At 51.9% G+C, this 21,673-nt stretch overlaps 1 protein-coding gene and 1 long non-coding RNA gene across 2 annotated transcripts in view; both read right to left on the minus strand.

The window, feature by feature from the left end:
- The window catches only part of LOC136792483 (uncharacterized), a 41,287-nt gene extending 32,092 nt beyond the window's left edge, over window positions 1–9,195 (minus strand). The window contains exon 1 of the long non-coding RNA XR_010836335.1: window positions 9,045–9,195. This is a non-coding gene — a long non-coding RNA (uncharacterized lncRNA). The remainder of the gene's footprint in view (window positions 1–9,044) is intronic.
- A 646-nt stretch (window positions 9,196–9,841) lies between these two features.
- Window positions 9,842–20,837, minus strand: CD40 (CD40 molecule). The gene is made up of 9 exons (XM_059037848.2): window positions 20,721–20,837; window positions 17,498–17,576; window positions 17,050–17,175; window positions 16,624–16,770; window positions 16,172–16,265; window positions 13,534–13,595; window positions 11,394–11,480; window positions 11,244–11,272; window positions 9,842–10,752 (listed from the first exon to the last, which is right to left on the minus strand). The coding sequence occupies exons 1-9, from the start codon at window positions 20,769–20,771 to the stop codon at window positions 10,585–10,587; spliced, it is 843 nt and encodes a 280-aa protein (XP_058893831.1). The 5' UTR covers window positions 20,772–20,837; the 3' UTR covers window positions 9,842–10,584.
- Window positions 20,838–21,673: the final 836 nt, after the last annotated feature.

The raw sequence follows: 21,673 nt of genomic DNA on the forward strand, positions 1-21,673 counted from the left end.
GACCGGAACAGAGTGGGCAGGGGGGAGAGTCACATGGAGATGAAGAGGGAGAAACAAACAGAAAAGGATCCCAGTTACACGGGTCCTTGTAAACCAGAGCAAAGGGCTTGGATTTATTAAGCATAAGGGAATTCCCTTTGAGACTCTTAAGCAGTGGAGTGACATCATCTGATTAATGTTTTTAAAAGCCTTTCTGGCTGCTGTGAGGTGGATTATAGGGGTGCAAGGTGGAAGCAGCAGGACCAGTGAGGAGGTGACTGAGACATGCAGGTGAGGGATGAGGATGGCGTGGGCCAGGGCAAGAAGCCATGGAGGGAAGTGGCTGTTTCAGAATATGTTTTGCAGGTAAAGGTGACAGGTATAGCTGATGGTTTGGGTGTGGCAGGTGAGAAAGAAAGAGGAACCAAGGATAACCCCTAGAGGTTTAAGCATCTCCTGCAACAGGGCGGGCAAGAGGGGAGGCAGAGGTGTGGGGTAACTAGAGCTCCATTTTGAACTTTTAGGGAGGGATGGACATCTGAGTGGTGATGTCAAGAAGGCAGCTGGACACTTCTCTGAGTCTGAGGAGAAGTATTTGGGACTCACTGGTGGTGTTGAAGTCCACGGGACTGGATAGAGCCCCAGACAAGAAGGGGCCTGATGGTACATGAGCTTTAGAGGCCCGGCCCCAGAGGACAATCCAGGACACTGGGGAGAAGCAGCCAGTGAAGTGGATACAAAGAAGAAAGCGTGCAGTTGAGGGGCCAAGAGGAGAGGTGTTTTGAGAAGAAGGAAATGGTTGGAGAAACCTAGTTCGAAAACACATCGGTGATATTGAGTTCGAACAGAGGCAATCGCTTGCTGATGGCTCTGAGTCTGAGCCTGATCTCCCTTTGGTAGAAGGTGTGAGAGTCAAACCACCACAAACGGAGATGTCCTCCTTGGCATTGAAAGAACTGGGAAGTCTCAAAGGAACCCCAGATCATGCACCACCTAGATTATCCCCCAACTCCCTGGGTTCTCCTGGTGCACCTGGAGAATCACTTCTGTGGGCAAAGGGGAGTCATCGAAGGCTGTGGATGAGGGGGTGACATGGTCAAATTAATGGGGATGGAGAATGGAATAGAGGAGGAGAAACTGGGCAGGGAAAGCAGGGAGGGAGGGAGGGAGGGAGGAGTAACGGCCCTGAAAAGAGATGTGAGGTCTGGTCTGAAGCAGAGGAGCCTGGGGGTCCTCAGGTGACGTCACCTGAGCCTGACCCCTCAAAAGCCTCAGAACCAACCCCTGCATTTCCACCTTACTTTCTGTTCATCTTAAGGCCCTCCTTTCCCCCGAGCTCTCTCTGATCCCCACCCCCACCCCCCACCCTTTTCCACTCTGCCACACGCCTAACACGCAGTGTTAGAATTTAACCCCTCCATTTCACAGATGAGAAAACTGAAGCACAGAGACGGCTAGCGAGGTGCCCAGGGTCACACAGTGAGGAGTCCAACCTAGGAGCTCTGACTCAAGTCCATATTACAGTGATGGAGAAAATGGAACCCAACCTCCTATCCCTCAAGGAAGCCCTTTGTCAGTGAGCCGCTCCTTGCATACCTCCAGCGACGGGAGTTTCACCACCTCCCAGGTCAGTCTGCTTTGCTGGTCAGGTTGGCTCAGAAATCCCTCTTTGTCCGTCCCTACAATCTGTCTCCCTATAACTTCTCCCCACTGGTGATACAGCAGAGGGCTGGGGACCATCATGGATGGTGGCAGAAAGGTAACAGGAGGGCTCTGAGATCAAGCCAACCTGGATTAGTAGCTGTGCGTTCCCTCACGGCTCTGAGCACAAGTTTCCTCCGTCAGGAGTCTGGCTGATGATTGAAACGGCCTCCAGGTTGTGAGGATTGATTGACAGATGCCTGGTCCATCGCCAGGCCCACCGAGAGCTCTGGGTAGGTGGGAGCTGCTAGGGTCACGGTGACATCTTTGTAGTCTGTCTCGCCATCCCCGGGGACCCCGGTCATCAGTCCAGGTCCTCAGCTTAGGCCCTGCTGTGGTTTGTCCCTGGCTCATCCCTGGGATCCCCCCAACCCACCGCCCACCCCGGGCTGCCTGCGGCTCAGGTGAAGCCTGCTCCCTAATCAGGATGCCAGGTCCCCCACGCCTGCCCCCCTGCAGGGCCCTGGGCAGCTCCATGCTAATTCCTCTTCCTCAATCAGCCAGCACTCTCATGGCCTCTCAACTGATTGCCCCTTTGTTCCCTGCCAGGCCAGGTCCACCTCTGGGGCCCAGCTCTCCCCAGACCGCCCTCTGGGTGTCCTGCCCCACTGGCTCTGTCTCTTAGGCTGTGTCTGGACCTGCAGGCTGCTGAGGGGGCTGGGGTATGACTGGGGCATGTACAGACAAAACCACTGGGAGTGTGTGCTTGTGTACACACACACGTACACACACACACAAAAGAGAATATCAACACATGAGCGGGAAGCAAAGCACTCACGCATGCATTTTAAAAGGACATCCAGGACAAAGTGAGAGAGTGGCATGGACATATATACACTACCAAGTGGAAAATAGACAGCTAGTGGGAAGCAGCCGCATGGCACAGGGAGATCAGCTCGGTGCTTTGTGACCACCTAGAGGGGTGGGATAGGGAGGGTGGGAGGGAGACGCAAGAGGGAGGGGATATGGGGACATATGTGTATGTATAGCTGATTCACTTTGTGATACAGCAGAAACTAACACAGCATTGTAAAGCAATTATACTCCAAAAAAGATGTTAAAAACAAAAAAAAAGGACATCCACATAAACCAGGAAAACACATACACACTTTGGGAGACAAAAAGGCACAAACCCCCCCAGGGACCCACACACACAGACTCCAGCAGGTGCTCTGTCCACTCCAGCCTGTGTTTCAGCTCCTGCTACCCCTCTGCTTGCAGGCCCCTCCCCACTTCTTAACTCCTCGGATAGGTTAGTTAATGCCCAAGGCCCTCGGCCTGACGGAGCATAGATAACAGCACAAATCTCATTTCCAGGGCTGGCTGCGTCTGGCTCCACCCCCGCCCTGCTGCCTCAGGGCTTCACTCACACACCAGGCCCCCCACCCAGCCCAAAACGATGGTCAGGCTGTCTGGACTTTACCATCCCCCAGAGTCACTGTGCCCCTTCCTGGGAAGAGGAGGTGGAGGGGAGTCCCAGGACAAGATCAGGGAGAGAAGGGGATGGCCCATCCTGCCCAGTGACCGCTGCAGAGCCTTGACTCTCTCACCCTTTGCCATGGCAAGAGCTGGCCTTGCTCAGGAGGCTGGATGATCGCATCCCGAACAGCTGGCTGCGTCCACTTCCAGCTCAATGCTCAGGGTGCAGGGGGGGATCCCCTGAGAGCTGGCTGAGGTGCAGGTGGGGGGAGGCAGGAAGGCTCCGGCCGTCTGGGCTTGATGAGTCCCTGTGTGCCCTTCAGCCCTGGGCTCATCCCCTGGCTCAATGGCCTAAAGTCCAGCGGTCATGCAGGGTCTTTGGGGAGGGGACCCAGACACTGCCAGCCAGGGGGGAGAGAGAGGGAGCACGGAGCGTTGTGGAGCTGCTGCCTCAAACCCTTGCCCTGCTCCAAGACTGGCGTTCAGCTGGAACACACCATCCTGCTATAGGAGATGTGAACATACTGAATCACACTTGACTCTTGAACAACACGGGTTTGAACGGCACAGGTCCACTAATACGCAGATTTTTTTCCATCAATGCATACTATGGTACTACACGATCCGAGATTGGTTGAATCTTTGGACGCAGAATCGCGAGTATGGAGGGCCAACTTCTCCTGATTGGGCACTGGAGCTGGCTGGGGGGAAAGGGGACAAGAAGCAGGGGCTGTGCCCTCTCCTCCTTCCTCTTACTGGTCAGCAGGAGGCTTTGTGCTGGGCGGGAGTGGGAGGCTTGTGAACAGTTAGCCCGTTTTGGGAGGGAAAAGCACGCTCATACACACACATCTAACAAGCATGCACACGCAGAGAGAATAGTAGCACACCCACACTAACACCTGCTAGAGAAGAGATCCCAAAGGCGATAGCAGAATCAAAGCCGCATAAGAGAAAGGAGCACGGGATTTGGGATACTGGCTGTGCTGTGTTTCCTTGGGCCACTTACTCAACCTTTCTGAGCCTCACCTTGTTCAGCTGTAAGGATAACTATACCCCCTCAAAGGGTTGTTGTGAGGATCAAACGACTACACACACACACACACACACACACACACACACACACACACACACACCCCCCTTCACTCTCCTTTCTGCATCTCCCCATAGCCTCACCTCTGACCTGCAGGAGCTGCCCAGAATAGAGCCGCCTGGGGCCACATTCAGGTCTTCTTCCTTCACCTCCCCCTACCACCCAGAGCAGACACTCATAGGGAACTAAGGTCTAACCAGTGGTTTTCAGTCCTGGTAGAATCTTTGAATCACTGAGAACCTCTTAAAAAAATACCGACGCCTGAACTACTACCATCCGACCCCCAGCCCACAGACATTTTAATTTGTCAGCAATGAGGTTTGGGTCATTCTCAGTGTTAAGAACTCAAGCTTGGCAGCTAAAGAGTGCTGAGCCCCAGCTTGGCCCCCCTGTTGGCTCTGATCTGGGATGAATCACTCATTTCCCCTCTCCCAGCCTCAGCTTTCCATTCCTCAGCTCACATAAGGAGCCTGCCACCCAGGAGGGCTGCCGTGAGGATTGTGGCCACCGGTCTTTAGCACACGCTCTGGCCCTGGTAGCCTGGGAGCAAAGGGGACCCTCCTGGGAGCCAGCTGGGTCCCCACAGCTCCAGGTGGGACTGAGGTTTCTTGCTGTCCACCCTCACCCCGGCACATCCCTCCAGGCGCTGCTGGGCCCTCCTGCTTCTCCCCACATGAAACTCTAGCCACCTGCCTTCCTCGAGGGCTAAAGGCTCAGCATTTCATGTCCCCCAGCCCCCAGGCCCCATAGTAACCCTTCCAGGGTCCAGGATGGATCAGGTCTGCAATTAGATTCACATGCAACCCTTCCAGGGTCCAGGATGGATCAGGCCTGCAATTAGATTCACATGCGGTATTCGTTTCTCCTCTGGATCCACGGCTTCCCAGATGGGAGGGGGACAGGAGAGGCACTCCTGCCTAATTAGTATTCCAAGGAGAGCTGGCTTCACAGGCCCCAGGATTGCCAGCCGGCCAGTTTCCTGTCTCCCCAGTTCAGAGTGAGTAATTCTGTCCCTCCCAGGCCCATTTAAAGGAATGAATAATTAGTTACATTCAATTAGGCCTCTCGCTGTCACTGTGGCTCCTGCCTGCCTCACTTGGGGGGACAGGCTCACTAATGAGATGGCACATGTCTGACACGGGGTGGGGGGGGGGGGTGTTAAATACCAGTGACCCTCAACCCCTCCACAGGGGGCCGAAGGCTTGGAGGGCATGGGGAGGGCCAGATGCTGGGAATGAAGGCAGGAGAGGAAGGGAGAGTGAAAGAGGAAGCAGAGGGGTGGGGGAGACGCCTTAGAAGCAGGAAGGGGCTCAAGAGGAAAAGAGAGAAGATGCCTAGATGTCCATCAATATGGAGCCCTCACTTGAATCAAGGCTCCAGCTGGACAATGGAATCCTATGCAGCAATTAAAAAGCACGTTGTCGATCTATATTTATTGGCATGGAGAGATGTCTGCCGTATACAGCTAAGCGAAGAAGGCTGCTTACAAAACAGTGTATGTAATAACAGCCCAAGTTGAAAAAATATCTTTGGCACAGAAAACAAGTCTGGAGGGACCTGTAGCTTGCGGCTGGGGGGTTGGGAGGACTTACAGCGGGACTGATTTTCCTGTGTGTTGCTTGGATTGGGGACGTAGGGGGTGCAACGCACAGGTGTGACTTTTGTGATTAGCCCAAACAATAGTACTTGTTCAAAAGAGAACCTGCATGAGACTCGAGGGCTGGGAGAAGGGAAAGGAGGTGGTCGATGGGGGAGGGGCAGAGACTGCAGAGGGTGGGAGGGGGTCCTGGAGCGAGGAGGTGGGAGGGAACTAGCTGGGCGCCAAGGCCGGCGGGATGTGCCAGTCAGCGGGAGAGAGGCAGAGAGCCCCCAGGGACTGGGAGGGGGGACTGGACTAGAGAAGCAGGGGGCCCCCCCGCCCCAGCCTCGTCTGTCTGGGCGAAAGCTGCTCACTGATTTTACTCAGCAACACGAAGCCTCAGCAGCAACGCTGCACGTCCCAGAGGACATGCCCCCACCATGAGCGTCCCCAGACTCCAGAACCACAGCATGGGTGTTTTTTCCTTTTTTTTTCAAATTAAAACTGTATCTCCCCACCCCTGCCGGTGGGTGTGTAATTTTCTGTGCCAGAATCACCTGGGGAGAGAAATCCTTCGGGGCAGAGCCTTTAATAACTTCTGCTTCCCAAGGAATCGACCACAGGCCCCTGAAGGCTTAAGAGGAGAGTATGTGAGTGCATGCCTGGGGGGGCTGAGATGGGGGGGTGTCATAGGATTAAGAGGACATCTACACCCAGCTCAGCCCCGGCCCCTCAGTCCTAGGGTTTCAGTGCTTTAGACCCAGTTAACTGGGGACTTCCCTCGTGGTCCAGTGGTTAGGATTCCGTGCTTCCACTGTAGGGGGTGTGGGTTCAATCCCTGGTTGGGGAACTAAGATCCCAGTTAACCAAGGACACAGTGAAATTCCCAGTCTCTTTTAATTCCAACCCTCTGTGACATGCTTTCTTGGGTTCTCACAGAGTTGTGTTTGTTTTGTTTGTTTGTTTGTTTGTTTGTTTTTTAAGTTTTGGGATTCGTAGCATTTAAACATTGGGAGATCTCACATAGAAATCTGGACCCCCAGCAATACATAACTCTCATCCCTGGAGGGCCACCATGAGAAGGAATCCATAGATGCTGCCCCACCAAAACGGGCAGAGCCTCGCCGCTTTGCCAGAGTCTGTGCCATCCTGACTCCTCCTGACCCGGCCTGCCTCACTTTCAAGCTCCTGTGCGCTCCGCTGAGTTTACAACTGCTGTCCTAGAGGTGAGCTGCTCCTGCCCTGGGTTTTCGCTCCGCCTGGGTAGTCACACTGTCTTTTAACAGCCTGATAACATGTGCCTGTTTTTTTTTTACTCGCTGAGTGGGTAAGAAGCAAAGGTTTTGGGGATCAACCTAGTTAGGTCCAAATCCCAGATCTGATTCTTCTGACCTTCGCAAGTCACTTAGCCTCTGAGCCCCATCTGTAAAATGGGCGTCAGGAGAGACTGTGCCTCGTGCGGGGTCGTCCTGCGGACTTAGACAATGCGTGTGAAGTTCTTAGGACTGTGCGTAGCGCATAGCGAGCTCTCTGTCCGTGTGCATTCTTAGTGCTGTGTCATGCACAACCCTAGCTCGGCGAGAGGCCACAGTAGGAATGCAGCTGATGCTTGTTAAAAGGAGGGAAGCAGTGGAGAGGGAGACCTGGGGAATGGATGAAGTTAGCAGAGATCGCAGGAGGCACAGGCGGATGCACGGTGGAGGGAGGAAATGAGAGTTGGCAAAAGCCAGACGCCAGGGTCTTCGGGCATTACTTTGGCACCACCTTCTGGCTATTGTGAGCCTCACACCCACCCATTCATCCACAGGCCAGAGCAGACCCTACAGTGGGCTGATCGCCTTATTTTTAGAATTAGCAAGATCCTTAGAACTTGTAGAATCCCAACCCTTCATCACATCTGGGGGAATAAAAGCTCAGAACCAGAGAGCAGCTTTCCCAAGGTCACACAGAAGGTTCCTGGCTGAGCTCCATTTAGAACCCAGAACTTGCTACAGGTGCCGGGAATAACAACCCCTTCTCTTGTTGGGGATGCCAAGATATACAAAATTGTACCTTCTCATGCTTGACCTCTGCTGACTCTTAGGGGGGGACGTCTCCAAAAGCAGATTCGGCAATAAGGAAAGAATGCAGGTAGCTTCCTGGGGAGTTGAACCCAGGAAGCACCAGTGGGGTGGTGGAGAATGACACAGGGAAGGGAAGACAGCCATGCAGAGGGCATCTGTGGCTCGAGCCCTCTAGGGAACCTAGGAGACAGTATAAAACACACCTCAGATTTGTCCCTCCCAAGGGCAAGGAAGCCGGGTCATGTATCCTCCAACTTTCACTCCTATTTGGTTGAGAGTATTTGGGGCATTAGCTCTCCCAGGTACATCTTACCTGCCCTACACCTGCACCAAGCATGTTTTTAAAACCAAGGAGGGACTTCCCTGGTGGCACAGTGGTTAGGACTCCGCTCTCCCAATGCAGGGCGCCTGGGTTCGATCCCTGGTCCGGGAACTGGATCCCACATGCATGCCACAACTGGGAGTTCGCATGCCATGACTAAGGAGCCAGCAAGCCGCAACTAAGGAGCCCACCTGCCACGGTAAGACCCAACGCGACCAAATAAATAAATAACATAAAACCAAGGAAAGCCCCGAGGTAAGCAATCCCAAGTGCTTGCAATCGGAAAGCGACTGCTTATCAAGAAATGTGAACGCCAAGGGTGGTCGTTCTCAAAGTGTGATCCCTGGACCAGCAGTGTCACCTGGGAAACTTGTAAAAATGCACAGTCTTGGACTCCATCCCAGACCACCTACTGAATCAGAAACCCTGGAGGTGGGGCCCAGCAATCTGTCTTTTAACAAGTCTTAGAGGTGGTTCTGATACATGCTCAAGATTGAGAACGAAGGGAAGGAAGCACCCATAGCGCCTGCCCGTTGTATTGTCTCCATTTGCCAGATGAGCAAACTGAGACGCTAAAAGGTGAAAGTGACCTATCCAAAGCCACACAGATAATAGGCGGCAGAGATGGGTCTTTTGTCTCTTTCCACCCTACTGTCATGTACAGAAGTAACACTAGCATTTTAGACTCTAGGTAGGGGATAAAGGTGAGGTCCCAGAGCTCCCCTCCCCGCACTCCACACCACCACCACTTTGCCCTGCTTTCTAAAGCAGACGTCTCCCCTGGTGCATCCAAATGGTTCTCTTCTGGGAAGCCTTCCAAGCCAGGTGCCCCTCCCTTGGCTCTCAGCTGCCCTCACTGCCTCCCCTGGGGCAAGCCCTCTCCACGCTCACCCTCCAGGCGGCAGGACATGTTGGGAAATCCAAAGCAGCTACTCACAAGGGCGGGCTTGGGGTGAGATCCCTGGGGTAAACCAGGCTGGCCTCATCCTCACCAGGAACCTCCGTGCTAAGGCTTTGCAATCCTCTTCCTTCCCCTTCTTGCCCTACAACCCTCCCCTCTCCCCTCCCCTGCCCTCCCCTCTGTTCCCACTCCAACTGCAGCTCCTCCTGGCTAGGCTCCCCCTCAGCTGGCACAGCAGAAAAAGAGAACAGGACGGTTTATTTTTATCCTAAGATACTGCTTAGGGGGAAGGGGGCACCATCTGACCGAGAAGCAGCAGCTCCTGTAGCAGCTGGGAGGTCAAAAGGAGGTAGGAGGCCCAGGAGCTCCCTGGGAAGGGGCTACAGATGTAGGCTCCAGAGAGCAGGTGGGGCTGGGAGAAGCAGCATAGGATTAGGAGTGCGGAGCTCTGAGGGGCACCACTCTGAACGGCTGTGTGACCATAGATAAATTACTTCACCTCTCTGGGCCTCCATTTCCACCTCTGTTAAAGAGGGAGGGAGGAAAGGAGGGATGCCCACCCTGCCTGCCCCGAAGGCTACTGTTGTGAATGTGAATCCAAAAGGGAAAACCCGTTGCAAACATGATGTCCAATGTGGGTGCGTGTGGAAACCACCTTAGAAGGGCAGCAGCCCGGGGGACATCCTTATTTATCCTCAGAAAGTGCCCTCATTCTGTGAGCCTGACAGCATGTGAAGCAGCTCATGACACCCAGCATGTCCGCCCCCTTTTTTCTTTTTACATGTTTGATGACTTTTTAATTACATAAGCAGTCTGTGAATTCACTCTCCTTTTGGGGAAAAAAAATGAAGCATTATGGGAGAGTCAAATCTTTCTTTAACCAACCCTCCCCCGGACCCTTCGTCCCCAATCAAGACATTACAATTCTTTGAGCTGTGCATGTTCTGTGTGTCCTTCCAGAACCCCCCTGTCATACCGACATATATCACATATGCTGTGTTTATACACATATCTGTAGAAGATATACTGTTTGGGGTTACTTGCTTTAAAAAAAAAAGTTTCCATGCCCACCATTCTCCAACCTGCTTTTGTTTTTCCCCCGTGACAGTGTGTTGAAGATCCTGTTGCATAAATATATTACAGTTTTATTTAGCCAGTCCCCCGTTGATGGAAAGTTAAGCAGCTTCCAGTTGCCCACTGTCACAAGAGTGCTGCGGCACGTAGCCACGCATACGCCTCCGGGGCTCACAGAAGCCACTGCGTTACATCTGTCGGCACCGAACCGCTGGGTTGGAAGGTTTGGTGGATACCATTGCATGGCCTCCCCAGAGTTTTGTTACCATCTTTGAAATCAAGTTGGGAGACTGAATGGGCTCCACGGCTGGGGTGAAAGGCTCCCCGAGGTGAACCGTTTCTGGACTGCAGGGGTGCGGGCAGAGGGGGGGCTGTCGCCCTCACCAGCAGCAGCCCCAGGCTCTCTAGCCACGTGCCCACATGCTGGTGCCTCCACGCTCCTGGGCACACACAGCCTCACTCTCGCTCCTGCACGGAGATGCGGCTCTCTTTGCCATCCTCCTGGGCGACCGGCTGACACCAGTGTAAGGTCTCCTGCACTGGAGGGGTGGAGTGGGGGCCGAGAAAATCCTCTGGATCAATCGTCTCCACGGGATCCTGCCTTTCAGCCTTAGGGTGCAGGGCCTGGGGAGACAAGGCTTGGGGTTAGCCCTAGCATCTGAGCCCTTCCCTGGAAGCGATCCCACTCCTCACCCCTTCCCCTCTCCCAAACGGAGGGTCAGTGCTCATTCCACGGGTGCGTCCTGCCCCCTGCTGGCCATGCTGAGGGTGTCAAGAAGCTTCCGCAGTGGAAGCCGGTGGGGTTAAGGAGACGTCCATCACCCACCCATGGATCCCACATCCAGGCCCCAAAGATGCGGTTCCCCCACATATCAAATGCCAGGAAAGAAGAGCAAATGTCAGATTTTGCCAGTGGTGCTGGGGCAGCTCTGTGGGAAGGTGAGCTCAGGAGATGAAAAAGGCTGGTGCTGAGGGACAGAAGGGGAAGAGCCTGGAGCACAGGGGAGGGGGCGAGGGAACAGACCTTGAATCAATTTTTCTGCCATATAGGCAACAATGAATCAGTCTTTCTTTCCATTCTGACAAAACTGAGCCGGTTCCCCAGGGTGACCTACCTTAGTCTCCTGCTTCTTGGCCATCTTTCCTAGAGAGAGAGAGAAACATACAGGATGGGGAGTCACTGAGGCCAGATCAGGAAACAGGTGACCCGTCAACTGCACCTTCTGCTGCCTCTTCCCCCATCACCTCCCCACCTGGGGACTCACTGATACAGGTAAATGCCAACAGGACGGTGAACAGGACCACCATCGTGATGGGGGTCACCACCAGGGCTCTCATCCGATTCTGGAAACCTGGAGAGATCAAGACTTCAGTGATGGCTCCCCACCGCCCTTCCCAAAGCTGCTGCACCTTGCTGGACTTCAATGTCTAAACTCATCCATATCAGAAGTTTCAAACAGGTGGCCCCTGGTAAAATGTGGCCAGCGGATGTCTTTAGTGTGACTGGCACATTTATTTTTCTTTTTAAAAATATTTGCCAACATTTTTCAATTGGGAGATTGTATACTTAAAATCTGGATATCTGATTCCTCTCGCAAATTTGGAAGATCCAGCCCTAGTGGGCCAGCAGCCCACATGGCACCCATTGGCCGGAACTGAGTGGTGATAGTTGTCTCTACCGGCTGACTACATTCCCACCCCCACCCCTACTCTTTGCCCAATACCATGGCCCGGCATCATTTATGTCTATAACATTGCCTTTGTTATAGAAGAATGGAGGAGAAGGGAAAGTATTTCTTGTGCCTAACTCTCTATTCTAAATGGGAAAATGAAAAAAAGACCAAGAGACAGGGTAAGGACTAGGGTAAGGCAAGTGAAGCACTGCCTCAGGACAAAATTTAAGGGGACACCAAAAAAACTCAATAATCGGGACTTCCCTGGTGGTCCAGCGGTTAAGACCCTGCCCTCCCAATGCAGGGGGCCTGGGTTCCATCCCTGGTCAGGGAACTAAGATCCCACATGCCACAACTAAGAGCCTGCACGCCAACCTACATGCCGCAACTGAAAGACCCCGCGTGCCGTAACTAAAGGTTCAGGGTGCCGCAACTAAAGATCCCGTGTGCTGTAACACAGGATCCAGTGCAGCCAAATAAATAAATAAATATTTTCTTAAAAAACTCAGTAATCAAGATAAGTCATATTTTAATGACTTGTGTTTTTAAAAATCATATCAGCAAAGTCTGGCCCACAGGCCAGCTGCCTGTTTTTTTAAATACAGTTTTATTGGAACCAGGGATGGGATTAGGATGAGGCAAGTGAGACAAGGTTGTACAAATACAGGGTTGGATCCTGTCTTTATTTAAAATGTTGCTATTCTGTTTGTTATGGATTTTTTGCACTAATTTTGATTTTTTTTTATATTGCATCAAATAGTTATCTTGATTATGGCATTTTTCTGGCACCCCCTTAAATATTGTGCCCAAGGCAAGTGCCTCCCTTACCTCACTCTAGTCCCAGCCCTGCCAAGAGGAAAGTGAATTTTAAGAAAAAGAAGAGTGTATTTTTCTTACCCCTGATCTTTTCACTCATTAACATGATCCTGCCTGATTCCTGTAGTTATGTGAGTCTGTGACCTGTGCTGTATGCCAACCTCCTCATTCTAAAATCAAGGGCTTCCCTGGTGGCGCAGTGGTTGAGAATCCGCCTGCCGATGCAGGAGACACGGGTTCGTGCCCTGGTCCGGGAAGATCCCACATGCCGCGGAGCGACTGAGCCCGTGAGCCATGGCCGCTGGGCCTGTGCGTCCGGAGCCTGTGCTCCGCAACGGGAGAGGCCACAACAGTGAGAGGCCCGCATACCGCAAAAAAAAAATAAAATAAATAAAATAAAATAAAATCAAAACTGAGGCCCTCAGGGAGTTCCCTGGTGGCCTAGAGGTTAGGATTCTGGGTTTTCACTGCTGTGGCCTGGGTTTGATCCCTGGTCGGGGAATTGAGATCCTGCAAGCCGCGTGGTGCAGCCAAAAAAAAAAAAAAAAAAAACTACGGCCCTGAGAGGAAACAGAGTCACACCATGCTGGTCCTCAACGTGCAGGGTAGCAGAATAGCACTAAGGGAGCGCCTCCAAAGTGCCAGAACCCATGCCAGGTACTTACACCACGCTATTAAGGGAGGTGGTAGTATCCCATTTCACAGATGAAGAAACTGAGGCTGGGGGTGGGGGCAGTAACTTGCCCAGGCTCCACAGATAAGTGGCAGAGCTGGTTGCCACAATTCCAAACCGCTCCTCCTCTTGCTTTACTTCCCCCCTCCCTCTTTCCCCACTGGTGCTTCCAGGTGCCCCAGTCTTCCCCTCAGCTCCCCCACCTTCCTAGCCTGCTGCCAGGGCCCGTTCTCCAGGACTCACCACAGACAACATCTGTCTTGTTAGTCCCTGCAAGTTGTTCCACCAGGCCTTTGCTCTCGCAGCTGTGTACAGACACGTGTACATACACACAACACACAAACAAAGAGACATTAAGTTTCCCCAACCAGGCGATTTCCAACCCCAGAGGGAGACAACCAACAAGTCCGGGTTCACTGAGTACATATTATGTGCACCCTCCTGGGCTGGTTATTATGGGCATGACACAGACTCTGTTCTGACAGAACTCGTGAGCGCAGAGGAAAGAGGATGGTGTATCTTGAAGGAGTAAGGAGAGTCTCTGATGAGGGCCAAGCTTTGTGATACAGGCTCACGTGAACAGGGGATTGTTCAGAGAAGAGGAGACAGAATCCACGATGGCTGGAATGGAGGGATGATGGGTGCTTCTCAAGCTCGGCACTACTGACATTTGGGGGCCACATAATCCTTCTTCTGTGGTGGGACCTGGGTCCTGTACATTGTAGGATGTTTAGCAGCTTCCCTGGCCTCTAGCCACTAGATGCTAGTAGCCTTCTCCTCCCCAGCTGTGACAATCAAAATGTCTCCAGATATTGTCAAATGTCCCCTGGGGGAGAAAACTGCTCAGCTGAGAATCTCTGGTTTGAGGGTCATCCAGAAAGACTTCCCTGGGGGAGTCAGAGCTGAGTGGGCCCTTGAGGGATGTAAATTTTAGAGCATCAGTATATTCTCTTTAAGCAGGACAACATGATATGAGGGATTAGGTGGGTGACGTACCAGATGGTATAAGGAAACTCTGGAAAATTAGGTCTTTAGAACCAGATCACTGATAATCAGCCATGAAGGTTTCAACTGGATTCAGCTAGTGGGTCATGTCAGCAGCCAACCCTACGACTTAAGTTGTGAGAGGACTTAATTGGCCAGAGAGCTCCCAGGAGGAGAAATGACAGAAAAATGGCCAGCCAGGAGGCCACTGACAGAGTCCAAACATGAGATGATGAAGACTGGGCCAAAGTGGTCCCAGGAGGAATGGAAAGGGATGGACAGAGAAGGACTTTGCAAAGGAAAAAAACATCTAAGGCTGGAAAAAGATAGAGAAGCTTCAAAGAAAGCACATACACAAGAAGAGTGCTTAAGAGGTTTCGAAGCACGTTGCATGTCTTTTCCTCAAACCTTGTAAAATGAAGGTCATTCCTATTTTCTGAATGAGGACACCGAGGCTCAGATGAGGGTCACACTTCCACCCCTTCTAAGCTGAGTGAGTTTGGAACCCAGTGCTCTGGTTCTATGACATAAAGGAGCCTCCCTTTCTCACTGAACATTTATCAGTAAAGATTTATTGAGCACCTACTATGCATCAGGCACTGTTCTAGGCATAAGGGATGCATCTGTGGAATAAAAAAAAGTCAAGTCTCTATAGTTAAGGAGTTTACCATCTACCGGAGAAAGGCAGACAGTCAACAAATAACGAAGTATATATGGGATGCTACTATTTGTGTGAAAAATATGTCTGCATGTGTGTGCATTTATTTGTTTGTGCATAGACTCTCTAGAAGGACACACATGGCCCAGTGACTGCTGGATGGTTGAGGGTGAAAGGGAAGCATATCACTAGAGGCCCTTTTGTGCCTTCTGTCCTCACGCCTGTCTTACTCGTTTTTTCAAATTAAATGTAAAAGGTTAATCAGGCGTGTGTTTAAGGTATTCCAGGCAGAAGAGGTTGATGCAGGAGAACAGTGTGTTGAGAGGACTGCAAGCGGCATGATATGGGAAGAGGTCAGGAAATGGAGCTAGAAGGTCGGAGGCCATGCACAGGAGTCAGGGTTTTATCCTAAAGGCACAGAGAGCCATGAAGCATTTTAAACGGGGAGTGCCGCGATCCAAAATGAATGGAGGAAAGTTTACGTCGCCAAAGGGATGGAGAACTAGCTGAAGGGGAGAGAGTAGAGGCAGGGAAGCTGGCGAGGAGGCTAAAGCATCATCTAGACCACAGTGACGACACCCAAGCTAACGTGGTGACAGTGGGGATGAGTGAAAAGGAGGAGGAGTCCCAAAACATTTGGAAGGACAGACGGACAGGACCTGGTGACTGATTTGGGGATGGGGGTAAGGGGAACCCTGGAACGGGTGCCCAGAGGCAGGTGCGGGGAGCAGGCAGGTGCCTGTGGGTTGTCTGCAGGGAGGTATGCCCTCAGCAGTTAGACAGGACAGTCTGGGACCCAGGAGACGTTGATTGGGAACCATCCAAGGGCAATGGTAGCTGAAGCCAAGTGTGTGGACGAGAGAGAAGGTCCAGGGGAGGCAGGCCAAGTGATGGGAGAGTAGAGCCTAGAATAAAGGCTTAGAAAACCAGTTAAGGAGGAGGAAGGGGGAGTAGAGGAGGGGTACAAGGAATGGAAGAGAGGTGTCACGGTGCCCCCAAGAAGGGAGGGCTTCACCGAAGATCAGAGATCAGTGGTATCTATTACCACCAAGAGAGAGAAGGCAAGAAATGCTGAAAAGTATCTGTCTAGTTGGCCACGAGGTCACTCTAGAGGTTCTACAGGTGTACGAGTGTGTGCGGACATGGGGAGCAGGGGCTGAAGGACAGGTAGGCAGAGAGAATGGAAGCAGGTCCCACGCCCCTCTTGGGGCAGGAAACACAAGGGATGAGTCCTTATACCTTGTCCAAGGGTGACACTTTTCAAAAGCAGATGACACATTGGAGAAGAAGCCGACCGAGCAGGGTTCACAGATGGTATCAGAAACCCCTGTAGCTGGGAGGGTGGAGGAGGAGTTAATCATCATGGTGGCCCACCTGTCTGGCTCTCAAGGGAACTGGCAGGCAGGCAGGCCTGGAAGAGCATCCTGCTTTAAGCACTTCTCCCCCCAGCATATGCCTTTCCCTGTTGCAGGCAGGCCCCAGGAAGACTTCTCCTACTGCCCTCTCAAGGCAGATCCCCATGGCAGGAGGCAGAAGGCAAAGTTTCTATTTCCCACCTGCTCTGGTGGAGATATCAGTGTAGGTTGGTCCCTTCCCCCCTCAGGGCTGAGGACCCACTGCCCAGCCGCTCTCCTTTGGCCTTCACCCCCTCTCTCCTGCCTCTAGAGCTGATTCCCAGACAGACCACTTACCCATCTGCTTGACCCCGAAGCCAGGGAGACACAAGCTGTGCAGGGTACAACTTTCGCAGGTGTGACTGGTACAGTGTTGGCCTTCATAACATATGCAAGTGGTGTCTGTTTTTGAGGTGCCCTCCCTCTGGATCTGGAGCCCTAGGTCTGTGCAGGGATGGGCAGGAAGGATGGGAACCCCTTATTGGCCATGCTTGGGGGGCCCCGACCCTCATACTTCCTGTTCTTTTTCTCTTAGACCCTCTTCCAAGTAGGGATGGCAATGAAATTGAGTAACAACCAAAACAACCCAGAATCTAACCAATCAGAAAAGGCCCTCGCTATAAAAAAAAAAAAAAAAAAAAAAAAAAGAACGGCTGTGCTGTCAGGAATGAACTGGAATATCAGCCCAGCTCCCAAGTGCCCCTTCCCCAGCAGCCCACGCACTGGGGTTGCAGTATCTGTGCTGGTGACAGTATTTCTCTCTGTTGTAGGTGGCTAGGAATTCGCCTTTACTGCAGGGAAGGCATTCTGTGTCGGTGACCTCTGTGCAGTCGCTCACCAGTTTCTGTCCTGGAAAACATCAGGAAATGAGGTAGCTCCAGTTAACTCAATGAATCAGACACTGAATTGAAAACTGTTGAGGCTGGGCTTTAGGGAGGGAGATTCAAAGATGACAGTCTCAGACTCTTCCAACTTTCATAGTCTGGTAAGGGACATAGAAGAGATAGGAACCCTAGTTCTGAGTAGGCAGAGAGGGACTCCAGAACATCCTGGGGCCGGGATGGAAAATGCCAGGGGTCAAGACACGAGTTTATAATTGAAGCAAGGGGGTCTGTATCTGCCAGCAAACCAAGAGGGGTCCCACTATGGGGCTAAGGGGTTAGCATCTCACCTGGTGGGCACAAATTACAGCACCGACTGTTTGTTAGGTATTCGTTTTCTCTGCATGAAGTGGGTGGTTCTGGGTGGACCTAAAAACAAAATTGGGCAATTTGAAGGGATCCTGAAATCTCCAATGTAGCCTTGGCAGACAAGTGCAAATCAGCCAGGACAGAGGTTAGAACTGAAGTGGAAGTCCAAAGCAGAAAAACAGGGCCTGCATATTATTTGTTGTATTTGTTTTTAACTAAACTGCCAACTAGTATGATTACAAAGGCACCCAGAGAATCATTCTGGTATTTTACAAAGTAATTGCGCTGGAAACTCACAATATTCACTGAACTAAACAGATCTTCCTTTTGGCTTGACTCCTGAGTCTTTCGTCTACCCAAAAACCCAAAAGCACGTGAGGACCCCAGTATCTCCCCTGGAGTCCTGAAGGTGGCTGACTCCAGCTGGTCCCAGTCCCGACTGGGGCTATATTTAGCACCTGGCCTCCTCCTTCTATTCTTTTGCTCCCCACCTTCTTCCCCTCTCCAAGCCTCATCATGTTTTCTCCCTCCAGCCCCTCATCATCTGAGCATCCAACCCCTCCCTCATGGAATGCAAGGATGGAGAAGCCGGAAGAATAAAATCCAACTCTTTTACTTTACACATGGTGAGACTGAGGACCAGAAAGGCTGGGTCACTTGCCCAAGGTCACACAGTGACAGAATCCAAGTGAGAACTCAGGTTTCAATACTCCCTCTCTCCAACAACTTGAGTCTCATCTGCACTATTTTCACTACATCCAGGTACCACCCAAGCTATTCATTACTTCTTGTTCATTTAAATACATTTATTTTCAATGTAAACCTCACATGATTGCCATGAGAGAAAAACCAGGATCACTTCTCATAAATAAAAGGCAACCCTAAAAATAAATCCAACAGAAACAAAACGATGTTATTAAACCCCAGCTGATTGCTTTGCTTGCTGACAGCCCTCTACCTCAGGCCCGCTCTTGATTTTTGTTTAAAAAGGAGGATTAGCAGGCATTTGAGAGGTATTAACTATATTCTAGCTCCAGCGACTTCCTTCTTGAAAAAGTGAAAAGGATTTTAAACAGAACTGGAAAGTGAATCTATGTTGTTAATTCTATATCCTTGTGCTCCCTAAAATCATCCCGCACTTCGGGAACAGCCTGTGAAAAGAACACAGCTTTAAGGGTCAAACAGCTTAAGGCTCCAATCTTGACCTTGTAACACTTAACTAGTTATTTTGCCTCTCTTAGCCTCAGTTTCTACATCTCTAAAATGGGAGTAATAATACCTGCCCCACAGATTAGGTTGTGAAGATGAGAAAGAATAGATGTACATGGCCTGGCATAGTATCTAGAACATAGTAGGTGCTCATTGAATGGCAGCTTTAATTATCATACATATATGAGTATCTGCTTTAATTATCATACATATATGAGTATCTGCTTTAATTATCATACATATATGAGTATCTGCTTGGATGCCTAGCAAGCTGGCTAACTGGCTGGCTTCCAGGATCCTGCCTAATTGGTGGCTCTCATTCAGCCTGGGTGGGCAAATTACTTACAAAAGTGTATCTGACCCCAAATGGGGAAGGAAAATAGCAAAGGCTACTGCTCCCACCATCACATCACAACACACTATCCCATGAACATTCTCCCCGCAAGCCTATGGACTTTCCCACCACACTCCCAGAGCGATGAAAGTCCTTTACGCCATTTTCAAACACACAAGAAATACAGCTCCTCCTCTGTAAATTTGTCAATCCCCAGTTCCTACTTCACAGCTTCGATCCTTCTGACACAAAAGAGCTTAGGACCAAGGCTTGGAGACTCTCACCATCTGAGAGGCAGGCTCAGGAATCAGGCAGGTGTAGATTTATATGCAGGTTCCACCTAGCTATGAGGATTGGGTCAAGACGTTTTCTCTCTGAACCTCAGTTTGCCCACCTGTATAATGCGGCGGTTGAAAGAAATCAGGCCTAGAGTGCGTGTAAAGCTTCCTGACCCACAGGAAGCTCTCAATAAATAGTCCCAGTTACTGTTGTCACAGCCTAGTCTCCACCTGGAGCTAAAATTGAGAGTTTGTTCTTGAGAAACCAAGACCACCCTTCACCCTACCTCCCCTGGCTTTTCCTCCACTCCTCCTCCAAGAGCCCTCTTCCTGCCTCCTTTCTCCCTAAGAGCCATTACTTAGAGAGAAAATGAAAGCTCTGGGACCAAAGCAGCTTCCCCATGGAATCTCTTCCCTTGCCGCCAACCCCCTACTTCATGGGTCACTCCTGCCCTGCCTTCATGCCAGAAACTACAGCCCTTGAAACTTAGGGGGAGACCAGGGGGATTTGGATGAGAGCGTCGGGTACTTGGGGGATTCCCAGCCTCCAGAATGAGGAACTACAAAAATACACTTAAACTAAAAGCGAGTCAAGTGTGGAACTCTGAAAATCCCGGAGATGTGCTTGGTTGGGCATATCTGAGCCCCTCTCGTGCCTAGAGAACCCCCTGCTGGTCTCCTAGCCCTTTCATGGTCCCATGAACTGTTCAGCTCCCCCGAGAGTCCCCTATGTCGTCTTAAATTCAGGAGGCAGAGACACAGCCTTGGGTATTCCTCCTAACTTGGATCACCCAGGATTTGCGGCTGGTGGTGGGAGTGTTCAAAGCTCCTTGCCGTCTCAAAAAAGCACCTGGGCCTCTACGCTCATCCCTTGTTCCCACAAGATGCCCTGGAAGAAAGCAGCTCCAGCTGGCAAGGAGATGATAATCACTCACAGAGGCTGGCGTCTGTCCACAATGGGAAAGAGAAAGGAAACTAGCCAGACCCGCCCCTTCTCTTGGCTGGCCTCCCTTCCCGCTTCTGAAACCCCTCACCATCTCTTTGTGGCCAGCCTCTGAGGCAGACCCGGACTCCAGTCTTTTGACCAGATAAAGGCTTCAGGTTCCCCAAATCCCAACCCCATCTGCGCTGGCTAGGCACATTTCCTGCAGCGACCCCACTATACGCTCTCTGTGGGCTACTTGGGACCCCAACCTGGGAGGAGAGAGAGGCAGCCCACCTCATTCAGCCCGGACCCGGGGTACCTTACCCAGCTTCCACCCACCCTCCTGTCCCCCCAAAATCAACTTGGAAGGTCGCCTCCCCGAAGTATTGCTTCTTTTCCCATTCCCTACTCCCTAATCTCAAATTCCCGCCTCTGGTCGGAAAAGAAATTCAACTTACGGCGGTCAAAAAGCAGCCCCAAAGGAGACACTGCAGAGGCAGACGAACCATGGCGAGGTGAGAACCAGGCGGCGGGCGGGACGAGAGAGTGCCAGGACCGGTCCCTTCCACTTCCACTGTCCCAGCCCAGGGACCCACCCAGGAAAGGGGCGGGATCTTAGGGGACCAATCGCGACCAGCCTCGCTGACGGGGGCGGAGCTCCGGGCGAGTCACCTCTCTGGGATATCCCCCAGGACAGTCCGGGTTAGTCTAATTCCCCAAGGAGTTTAGGGACGCGCCTTGGGCGGGGAGGGGTGGGGGAACCGGGAGGCGTGGTTCCAAGGAGAGCCCTTCTTGAGACTCCGCCCCCCCGGGACTACAAAGGCCGAGCTGAATTGGCCTAGGAGGCAGCCCGCTTCCTGGGGTTGGGGAGGACGCGAAGGGAGTGAAGAGACATCCCTATGTGTGTTGGGAAGACCACCCCCCTCCGGTTCTTCCCCGCCGCCTCCGGCAATCCCGGCAGAACCGAAAGCGTCCCAAGCGATGGAGAAGCCTGAGGAAGTTCTCAGACAATGGGAAGGTCACAGCTGAGTGGTGGGAGGAGAGCTGGGGAGGCCTTTCATGGAAAAGAGTTTCTCACCTTACAGTTTCGCTCTCTTTCAAAGGAAATTCCCTCGCGTGGGCGCAGCGTCCCAGCCTCCCCATCCATCCATCCATGCATGCAGTACCCACCAGATTGTATTCCATGCCAGTTCCCATCCACCGCTTGAAGACAGGCACTTAGAGTAGATCAGCCTTTCGTGGGATCGTAGGACCCCTCGAGAATCTTAGGACACTGGAGACCCCCTAGTTCTGCAGAAACACACACACCCTTGTACCTATTATTTCCCCAGCTCAAACCCTCCTAGCTGTTCTTGAACCAGTGTTAACACTCTCTGCTCTGCAACGGGAAGCACCTGGGTTCTGGCCTAGG

This window comes from Kogia breviceps, chromosome 14 (assembly GCF_026419965.1).
Source record: "Kogia breviceps isolate mKogBre1 chromosome 14, mKogBre1 haplotype 1, whole genome shotgun sequence".
NCBI lineage: Eukaryota > Metazoa > Chordata > Mammalia > Artiodactyla > Physeteridae > Kogia > Kogia breviceps.

Excerpts from the sequence above, each read along its gene's own strand:
- CD40 (XM_059037848.2), bottom strand. The coding sequence starts at position 20,771 with ATGGTTCGTCTGCCTCTGCAGTGTCTCCTTTGGGGCTGCTTTTTGACC. Across the intron at positions 16,771-17,049 it reads GCACAGATACTGCAACCCCA|ACCTAGGGCTCCAGATCCAG; the intron begins GTGCGTGGGCTG and ends ATCCCTGCACAG. Across the intron at positions 10,753-11,243 it reads CCAAGAAGCAGGAGACTAAG|GCCCTGCACCCTAAGGCTGA; the intron begins GTAGGTCACCCT and ends TTGTCTCCCCAG.